This window comes from Somniosus microcephalus, chromosome 19 (genome assembly GCF_052327205.1).
Source record: "Somniosus microcephalus isolate GS21.2 chromosome 19, FLI_Smic_1.0, whole genome shotgun sequence".
Taxonomy (NCBI): Eukaryota; Metazoa; Chordata; class Chondrichthyes; order Squaliformes; family Somniosidae; genus Somniosus; species Somniosus microcephalus.
Genome location: NC_141005.1, coordinates 44,687,313 through 44,698,049, shown reverse-complemented (window position 1 = coordinate 44,698,049; position 10,737 = coordinate 44,687,313). Strand labels below are relative to the sequence as shown.

At 43.1% G+C, this 10,737-nt stretch overlaps 1 protein-coding gene across 8 annotated transcripts in view; it reads right to left on the bottom strand.

Moving 5' to 3' along the window:
• Positions 1-982: 982 nt before the first annotated feature.
• The window catches only part of ascc2 (activating signal cointegrator 1 complex subunit 2), a 58,640-nt gene continuing 48,885 nt past the window's right edge, over positions 983-10,737 (bottom strand). For all 8 annotated transcript variants that reach the window (XM_085961715.1, XM_085961714.1, XM_085961716.1 and 5 more), the window contains 3 exons: positions 5,644-5,725; positions 4,073-4,167; positions 983-2,352 (listed from right to left, as the gene is read on the bottom strand). In XM_085961715.1, the coding sequence (XP_085817841.1) occupies positions 2,184-2,352; positions 4,073-4,167; positions 5,644-5,725 (346 nt within the window). In that variant the 3' untranslated portion in view covers positions 983-2,183. The remainder of the gene's footprint in view (positions 2,353-4,072; positions 4,168-5,643; positions 5,726-10,737) is intronic.

Sequence of the window (10,737 nt, the reverse complement as noted above, 5' to 3'; positions counted from 1 at the left end):
TATGCCCGCATGCACCAAGACCTGGACGTCATTCAGGCTTAGGTTGATAAGTGGCAAGTAACATTTGCACCACACAAGTGCCAGGCAATGATTATCTCCAACAAGAGTGGGTCACCAGAAACTTAACTGGACCAGCCACATAAATACTGTAGCTACAAGAGCAGGTCAGAAGCTGGCTTTTCTGCGGTGAGTATCTCACCTCCTGACTCCCCAAAGCCTTTCTACCATCTACAAGGCACAGGTCAGGAGTGTGCTGGAATACTCTCCACTTGCCTGGATGAGTGCAGCTCCAACAACACTTAAGCAGCTCAACACCATCCAGGACAAAGCAGCCCGCTTGAATAGCACCCCATCCTCCACCTTAAACATTCACTCCCTCCACCACCGGCGCACCGTGGCTGCAGTGTGCACCATCTACAAGATGCACTGAAGCAACTCGCCAAGGCTTCTTCAGCAGCAACTCCCAAACCCACGACCTCTTCCACCTAGCAGGACAAGGGCAGCAGGCGCATGGGAACGCCACCACCTCCAAGTTCCCCTCCAAGTCACACCATCCTGACTTGAAAATATATCGCTGTTCCTTCATAGACGCTTGGTCAAAATCTGCGAACTCCCTCCCTAACAGCACTATCGGAATACCGTCACCACATGGACTACAGCGGTTCAAGAAGGCGGCTCACCACCACCTTCTCAAGGGCAATTTGGGATGGGCCATAAATACTGGCCTTGCCAGCAATGCCCTCATCCCAGGAACAAATATAAAACATTTCAAGTAGAAGCGGTTCTGTGAAAACGCAACCTGAAAATTAGCTGTCGTTAGGTTAACAATGTGATTGCATCTTAACTGGCTTCTGAAGAGGCCTAGCAGCCACTCAGTTGTATCAGGACATTTAGGGATGGGCAATAAATGTCGGCCTTGCCAGCGATGCCCACATCCAGAGAACAAATTAAATAAAAAATATAAGACCACCACACACCGACCGATGGCTCAGTCTTTATTTGAAAATGATTGTTGTGAGCATTTATATTAGACATTTTCAATTACTGTACTCAAATAAATTGGTTTTAATTAAGAGGGTGGATTATGCAAATACTCTTGGTTATTCCAAACCACAGCAAAGGAATCTGATTGTGCAAAACTAGCATTAGTGCAGAGCAGTAGTGAGCTTGTCTGATATTTACGTATGGTAAGTGTTAAGAATTATGAACTGTGCATATTGCCTACAGTCTGTGTGCTGGAACTATCCCCACAATATAGCAACAAATCTATTTCAAATCTAATTACATTTTTACTTTAACATTCCCATCATGTGGTCAGTGTAGCTCACTGATGTGCACATGTACTGTGCCAAGTATCTGTAGGATGCAAATGTCTCCCCCCCCCCCCCCAAGCCAAGTCATTAAGCAAGGGATAAGAAAAACATTTCAGTAGTCCAGATACCCCAGACTGATGGTGCCAATTCAATACTTAACACCAATGAAAGATCTGAAAGCAGGATGTGTGGAAACTTTTTTGGCTGTGAAATGCTGCATGATATTAATACACCCAAGGAAGATCGGAAACATTTTAAAAAAAGACCGTTTAAAAAAAAAATGTTGAAAGCAAAGGTTCCATCGATTCAGCTGCTAGGTTTTACAGTGGTCTAGCAATAATGGTCAGGTGTATTAAAAATATTATAGATTTTGTCATTCTTAATTACAGACAGGCTCAAACACACACACAGCCAAATAAGCAGAGACATCGTAATATTGAGCAACTCCTTTTAAGTATCAGTAAACAGGCAAAAAATTATTACTCCAATAACGCAGTCGCTGAGATTCTTACTGCACCACTGTTCATTTGAGTCTAGTTTTGACTGTCACTCAAAACTGGCCACCACGTACAAGATAAATGTCGTCAGTCGACCTGACTGAGATTATGAGGCAAAATTGTTCAGGGATTGAGCACTCTGTCCCGAGGAGAAAATGGATACATGCTTCGCTGTGCAGCATGTTTGGCTACTATTGCTTGAGAAACAACATCATGGAAAATGAGCGCCCAATTTATACGGCCTGTTAGCTGAAAGTGGCCACTGGAGGCGAGCAAGTGTGGTGGAATAATAATTCCGGGGTTGGGGTTGGGGGAAAGGGGGCGGGAGGGAAGGAAAGAAAAAAGTTAAGGGGCATAAATGTTTTTTAAAAATTCAAGATGGAATCATTCCTTTGTTCCGCTTCCTATCTGCAAGTGATCGCCGATTATGATTGGCTCGAAAGGATTTATTGGCCTCTTTCTTTCTTCTCTCTGTTAGCGTTTCTTTTGATTGTCCTTGGCCCTTCAGATTTCCTGACGCGGCAGTGTTGTCATGTTTGAACCTGCAAAGCAATATGTATAAATACAGATACATTATTTAATTATTTAGAGAGCAGTGAATAAATAAAGTTAAACAATTCCTGTCTGCCCCTTTTAGAGCAACCAACTATACTTAAAAAGATCACAATTGGGTAATTATGTGAAGGAGGGAAGAAAATCTGGGAAAGGCAGTGTGGTAATGAGCTGGATTTCTAATGCACCGTAGTCAGAGTGCTACAATGTGGATTTCTCTGAATTTTCCAAAATACTAGTTCCGAATCCAGACTTTCACCAACACAGTGTGAGTGCAAAGTAGAGATAAAGCAATTTCTATTTATATTGCACCTTTAATGTAGAAAATATCCCAAGGCATTAAAATAATTACAAGAATTAAAAGGGAATGTCACAACCAGGGATTTTTGACTATTTTACTTAGCAGGGATTTTTGGTTTAAGCTACATGTTCCTGATATGAACTCTGGCGCAGGATTTTTGAGCGTTAATTTTCAACAGTCTAGCATCCTTTCTATCACCTTGACAGAGGGTGTCTGAGACAAAGAGATGATTGGTATATTAATCAGCTCACCCGGGAGTTTCAAGAGCCAACTACTGAAGCGGTTATCCATAACTATCTGGGACAACAGTTAAGTTTGTTATCTTCTTTGACACCTTCCGTAGATATTCACACATGAGATGGTGGGAGAAAATATGTTCCTAAGTTATCAGCATGGGGTAGTCTGGTATCAATCCAATCTTGGCAGGGCAGTTGCCAGTTTAATTGGCAACCATCTCTCAGACAGGGAGAAAGTCAGATGTCAAACTAGCAACTCATGTGGAAGCCACAAAAGGACATTACTTATTATCTAAATAAAACTTTTTTATTATTCAGAACTACCGTTGCATTTTCTTTTGACTTGGGATTCACACAAGTAAACATTGATCCAACCTTTTGGAGACTGAAGATTTAGGTTTGACCTAATCATATCATTTAGTGACCAGGACTAACTTTGACACAAATTTGAAGCAGTATGTAGTGATCGAACTGTTCAACAGATAATTTGTCAATAGAACTGGGATCTGAGCACCACCAAAGTAAATGATCTTGTTTACATCAGCGTTAAAAGTCAAACCAGTTGGGGCTTAGTTTGTTTCACTTCCCAAACATTAGTCATCGTCACCAGAGGATACATTATGAACGCATTTTGCAGTATTCTAATTAAGCATTTGTAAAGATATGCAAATTTTTCCTCCCCAAGAAATGAATTGAAAGGAAGCACAGATTTGTAAGTAAAAACAGAATATAAATAAAATAAAAACAGAAGAACAACTGCAGTCACGTTTATAAGTTTAAAGAACCATTATGGCTATAAAATATGAAACTGCAAAATGACAGAGAGAGAGAGAAGTGGGAGCATGTTCAAAGCTGCAGCTTGCTTTGTGGGTTTGGCAGCCATTCAGAAATCTCAAGCTATGCTCTGTTTGCTTCAGTCATCTAAAGTATTTTTTTTTTTTTTTTATAAAAAGTGTGCCAGAATCTTGTCATTGTGTGTAAAGTTTTGCATAAAGATAAGTATGGTTAAAGAAAGAGTAACAAAGAACTATGAATAGCTGGAATTAATGACATCTGCTAAACTTTTCCTTAGAAACTGTTCAATGTGAACAGTGTGAAAATCAAAACAGGAATACTAATAAGGGGCCATTTCAAAACATTTATAAAAATCATTCTTGTGGCCTAGAGTCTTACCCTTTTCTGGCATTGAAGGTGGCACGTCTCGTCTCTGCCCTTTCCCTTAGCAATGCTGGGTCCTGTACAAATAGATCTCTCTTTGGACCTTCCTCCTAGAAATGAGAACAATCCATTTATCTTGTTACATTTTTCTATATTTTTAGACAGCAACAGAATCTTTTACCTTAATAGAAATGGATTTTTGGTTGCTTGCCAGACAACTTTCACAAGCATCATTAATTTTCAGACATTCTGCACAATGGTTTTATTTGGATTAGGATTCTATGGAAGAACGAACTACATGGGACACATGGCTGCCCGATCTGTAATTATCTTTGTGATCAGCACAGTGTACATTTGTGTTTATGCAATCAAAAATGATCGATTTAGACCAGAGAAGTTTTAAGAATCATTGGTTTAGAAATATTTGTGAATTCAATCTGCTATTAGGTGCGGAAACCTCTCAATAATTAATCAGAACTACAGCAGCAGATAACTTCTCTCCCCACTCTTTTACCATAATAGAAATGGATTTTTGGTTGCTTGCCAGACAACTTTCACAAGCATCATTAATTTTCAGACATTCTGCACAATGGTTTTATTTGGATTAGGATTCTATGGAAGAACGAACTACAGTAAAGTCTCATTTAATTTTCTTTTATTTAAAAAGGATAACAGCAGAGCTCTGACAGAAACCAGTTACTTTTTCCTCCCTCTACAGACTTTTGCTCCCACAGAGAAGACTGGCAATTAGCATGGCACCTCTCAATTGAATTACTAACTTAATTAAATCAATGTGAACGACTACTGAACTTCCACGAATATTATGGGTAGATTACAGTTACAAATATTTATGTTCTGATTAAAGTTCAAAACACCTTGGTCTTTAAAGTGAAAGGGATTTTTTCACATGTATACCATGGGAGAGAGTTAAAGTGCATCTCATTTTAGCTAAATGGGTTAAATAGAAGCAAAGACTAATCTGCATTGTAAAGCAATTGTAAATAAAGTGAATCTACTTTTGAAGAAAGTGATCTCATCATTTGTGTAACAAGGTAATTCATTTTCTTAACTGTTGCACAAAGGGGAATCAAGCCAGGAATAAACTGGATTTCAAGCAGTAGAAGTTGGAAACAGATATTTTAAATGAATATTGCGACCTTCAACCCATAAATGGAAGTGCAAGTACTACAGGCAAGAAATTGGCAGTCATTTGGAATGCATATTATTAGAATAGTGAATGTGTAGTTTAACACTCACTGTGTTGGGCTTCCCAAGTAACCCACTGAATACCTTATGGGAATGAACATGGGAGATGGTATCAGGCTTAGAAATAACCATCTCAAATTCACCATCGCTACAGATCCCATTATTTGAACCAATGCAAAGTAGAAGGTCACAAGGACTATTTAAATATCCAGGATATAAGAATTTCTACCTCCCTGCCCCCAACCCGGAAGCATCCTCCTTTTATCAAAATATAAAACAAATCCGCAAAAGTTTACAACAATACTTGAATACTTGTGTGCACATTGGCTTTCGTAAATCCCAACAAATTAGATTTCACTGCTGTGTATAATTTGAAGTACCTTTGGTGCTTCCTCTTCAGCTTCATCATCTTCCTCTTCCTCCTCTCCTTTCTGTCTCAGAATACGAGGGATTGTAAATGGCCTGGGGAAAACATAACAGAGTGGCTTACGGTATATATACTGCTGATAAAAGCCTATTTTGTTTGTGAAATTAGTACAGTGAATGACACTGATCCTTAATGCACTTGTCCATTTTTAAAATCATATGTAGTTCCAGACCATTTAGTATGGAAAGTGTAAAGAACAGACTGCTGAATTAGTGCATCATAAAAAGGTGGTTCCTCGACTCCTGGAGCCTAATTTTAATTCTGCACTGTTATCCTTATTCTAAAAGGCGCAATTAGGAAAACAGTCAAAGAAACACAGGGGCAAATATGTCCATTTAAATAAAACAATAGTTGACTCTCAAACAACATAGTCTGTGGAAAAAAAAATGATGTAGCATGATACCACACCATGTCCTGCAACTTCGCTGGCAAATCGCTTTTCATTGTTTGAGCTTCTACATAATCTACATATTAAAAATCCTATGTTTATATGCATTTCCTTTATACAAAATCATATTTCTATTGTCTCACACTGTCAAACGCCCCCACCCCCCCCCCACCCCCGTTTATAAATTCCTAAGTCCATATTTATAATGAAAAGTGCCCATGTAAACTTGACAGGCTGTAATTACACTCTTCCACAGTTGTAGCATTGTAGGAGTTCAGTTTTGGGTCTCTCAGCTCCTCAGCCTGTAATGCAGATGAGCCAAGTCTATGTCTACCCTTATGACCTTCTCTCCATTCCTAAACTGATAGTTAACATTTCCCCCCAAATGAGGTAATAATCCACGCAGATCCCCCCAAATGAGGTAATAATCCACGCAGACAGCTCTTGCTGGAAACCTGTTCTCCAGATCTAATAAAATTCTTTTACCCTACTCAAATCTACTGTTACTATTCAGCCTACTTCCCAATACTCTTTCATCATGCTCTTCACAAGAAACCACTTTCATAGGCAAACCCATACTTGACCGCAAGTGCAATATCTGAGGTAACATACCACAGGGCAAACAATGAACCCTTATACCATTGGGTAATACACTGGTTATAGTGTGGGATACCATAGTGTACTCTTGATTTTAGTTGGCAGAAAGACACTACACTGGCAGACCATGTAACTCAAGCTAAACTATTACTACAAATATATTGTAAATGAAACTATACAGAGAAGAATAAATCAGATTATAGAATTTTACAGCACAGCTGGCCATTTGGCTCATCCTGCCTATGCCGGCTCTCAAAGTGCTATCCACTTGGTGCCATTCCTATATTCTTTCCCTGTAATCTTTAAAATTTTTCTTTTAGATTTGAAAACAATACATTATTTAACTTTCACCAATACATTAAACCAAGGGTTCTTAACCGGGGGTCTGCAAGAAGATTTCAAGGGGTCTGGGATTTTTAAAAAAAAACAAGAAAAATACACTGTCGCGTAAAGGTACAGTTTGAGCTGAGCAAACTGGCGGCTCCGGCCCCGACTCGGATCTCTGTTACCCCCTTCCGAACGTCTGTGCGAGGATGGCGGCAGCTGTCACTGAGCCCAGGCCCCCGCATGGGGAGAAGGGAGAGAGACGGCAGTTGCTGGGCACAGATCTCCTGGCTCGAGCTCTCCGTCCTCCTCTCCTCTCGCCAAGTACGCGCGCAAGTGCGTCAGTTCCGTTTCAGATTTTTTTTGGTCCTATTTTTGTTATTCGTGCGGTTGTGATTGTCAATTAAATGAAGAAGGGGCAAGGAAATAGGCGGCAGCTACAAGGAGGAAAGGAGCTGCTGGGGTCTAACAGCGAGTCGAGTCGCTGCCTTTGTGGAGGAGGAAGAGCAGAAAGTGCCAACATTAGGAAACTATTAGGATTGACACTTATTACCAGCAAAACTGAAACAGTTCGCAAACTCATTTAAATATTCTGCACTGTCTAATTTCCCCCCCCCATTTTCTCTCCTGCTGTCTTCAAAGTGTTGACTCACACTGTAGTATAGGTACAAGGGTGCTGGCTGCCCTTCGGTGCCTACCCTCATTCATTCTCCACCTGCGAGCCTATACCTCGAGTGTTAGCTCTACCAAGGAGGGTATCACAGGCAGACCTGATTATTCACACCCACTGTCGGCCTCCTGCTAGGATTTCAACCTTCTAGGATTGTCCTGGAGTCACCAGGAAAGAACATTAACCTGGACACTCCTGTGAGCAATTTGGGAGAAAAATCATGCGGGCCTTAAAAAAAATTGTGTTTTTTCATTTTCGTTGTACACTTTTGTTGATTAGTTATAAAAATATTGGAGAGGGGGGAAAAAAGGCTGTTTAACCGACAATCAAGCAGAGAACCAGGACCGGCTGATGTGCCGGGAACAGTCAGTAAGGGAGTCGGGGGTTGCGGGGAAAGAGGGAGACTGGGGTTCAGGTGATTGGGGCTCATGTGGATGGAAAGAGGGGGTGGGCGTGGGCACCAGTATTTTCTGCAATTCCTGGGATAGCAGAAGCAGCAGCAGTAACATGGTGAGTGAGAGCAGCGCCGAGAGAATTTTTATACAGAAAAAATACTTGTGTTGTGTTACAGGGAGTCCATGGAATTTTTATAACACGGGAGGGGGGGGGGGCCTCAGAAGCAAAAAGGTTGCGAACAGCTGCATTAAACCATCTTCAGAGTTCAACAATATAAATCATTTAGATAGGGCTAAGCGATCCCACAATCAACGGATCAGATCAAAGCTCTGCAGTTCTGCCACATCCAGTTGTGAATGGTGGTGGACCATTAAACAACTAACGGGAGGAGGAGGCTCCATGAATATCCCCATCCTCAATAATGGTGGAGCCCAGCACGTGAGTGCAAAAGACAAGGCTGAAGAGTTTGCAACCATCTTCAGCCAGAAGTGCCGAGTGGATGATCCATATCGGCCTACTCCCGAGGTCCCCACTATCACAGAAGCCGGTCTTCAGCCAATTCGATTCATTCCACGTGATATCAAGAAACGGCTGAGCAAACAACAGAAAATGCTGGAAATACTCAGCAGGCCAGGCAGCATCCGTGAAGAGAGAAACAGAGTTAACGTTTCAGGTCTGGGACCCTTCATCAGAACTGGAAAAAGCTGGAGATGTAACAGATATTAAGCAGGTGCAGAGACAGGGGGGGGGGGGGGGGGAGGAGGGGTTAGGAGGGGAGGAAGGAATAGAAAGAACACCCTGTGCTTTTGTAAGAGGCAGGAAATATAAAATGTTGCAAATGGGAATGGCAAAAATCATACTGCATTAAAAATGGGGGCAGGGATAATTATCTGAAATTGTTAAACTCAATGTCGAGTCTGGCAGACTGCAAAGTGCCCAATCGAAAGATGAGGTGCTGTTCCTCGAGCTTACGTTGAGCTTCATTGCAGCAATGCAATAGCCCGAGGACAGAGAGATCAGAGTGGGAGTGAAGCGGTGAATTAAAGTGACAGGCGACCGGAAGCTCAGGGTCACCCTTACGGACTGAACGGAGGTGTTCCGCAAAGCGGTCACCCAATCTGCGTTTGGTCTCCCCAATGTAGAGGAGACCGCATCGTGAGCAGCGAATACAGTATATTAAATTGCAAGAAGTACAAGTAAATCGCTGTTTCACCTGGAAAGGGGTGTTTGGGGCCCTGGACAGTGGGAAGGGAGGAGGTAAAAGGGCATGTGTTGCATCTCCTGCGCTTGCACGGGAAGGTGCCAGGTGAAGGAGAAGGGCTGTTGGGGGTGATTGAGGAGTGGACCAGGGTGTCGCGGAGGGAGCGGTCCCTTCGGAATGCTGAAAGGGGAGGTGAGGGGAAGATGTGTTTGGTGGTGGGATCACGTTGGAGGTGGCGGAAATGGCGGAGGATGATCCGTTGAATGTGGAGGCTGGTGGGGTGAAAGGTGAGGACAAGGGGAACTCTATCGTGGTTCCGGGAGGGAGGGGCAGGGGTGAGGGAAATAGAACGGACACGGTCAAGGGCCATGTCAACCACGGTAGCGGGGAATCCTCGGTTGAGGAAAAAGGAAGACATGTCGGAAGCACTAGTATGGAAGGTGGCATCGTCAGAACAGACGCAGCGGAGACGGAGAAACTGGGAGAATGGAATAGAGTCCTTACAGGAAGCGGGGTGGGATGAAGTGTAGTCCAGGTAGCTGTGGGAGTCGTGGGCTTGTAGTGGATGTTTGTTGAAAGCCGATCGCCAGAAATGGAGACGGAGAAGTCAAGGAAGGGAAGGGAAGAGTCGGAGATGGACCATGTGAAGGTGAGGGAAGGGTGGAAATTGGAAGTAAAGTGAATGAACTTATCTAATTCAGGGTGAGAGCAGGAAATGGCACCAATACAGTCATCGATGTACTGGAAAAAGAGGTGAGGGAGGGGACCTGAGTAGGACTGGAACAAAGAATGTTCCACATATCCCATGAACAGGCAGGCATAGCTAGGGCCCATGCGGATTCCCACAGCAACACCTTTAATTTGGAGGAAGTGAGTGGAGTCAAAGGAGAAGTTGTTCAATGTGAGAACAAGTTCAGCCAGGCGGAGGAGGGTGGTGGTGGATGGGGACTGGTTGGGCCTCTGTTCAAGGAAGAAACGGAGCGCCCGAAGGCCGTCCTGGTGGGGGATGGAGGTGTAGAGGGACTGGACGTCCATGGTGAAAAGGAGGCGGTTGGGGCCAGGAAACTGGAAACTGTTAAAGTGACGGAGGGCATCGGAAGAGTCGCGAATGTAGGTGGGAAGAGACTGGACAAGGGGAGAAAAGATAGAGTCGAGATAGGAAGAGATAAGTTCCGTGGGGCAAGAACAGGCTGAAACGATGGGTCTACCAGGGCAGTCCTGTTTGTGGATCTTGGGAAGGAGGTAGAAGCGGGCTGTGCGGGGTTGGGGGACTATGAGGTTGGCGGCCATGGAGGTAAGATCTCCAGAGGAGATGAGGTCAGTGACACACTTGGAAACAATGGCTTGATGTTTGCTAGTGGGGTCATGGTCCAGGCAGAGGTAGGAGGAGGTGTTGGAGAGTTGGCGTTCAACTTCTGCACGGTAGAGGTCGGTTCGCCAAACAACAACAGCACCACCCTTATCAGCAGGT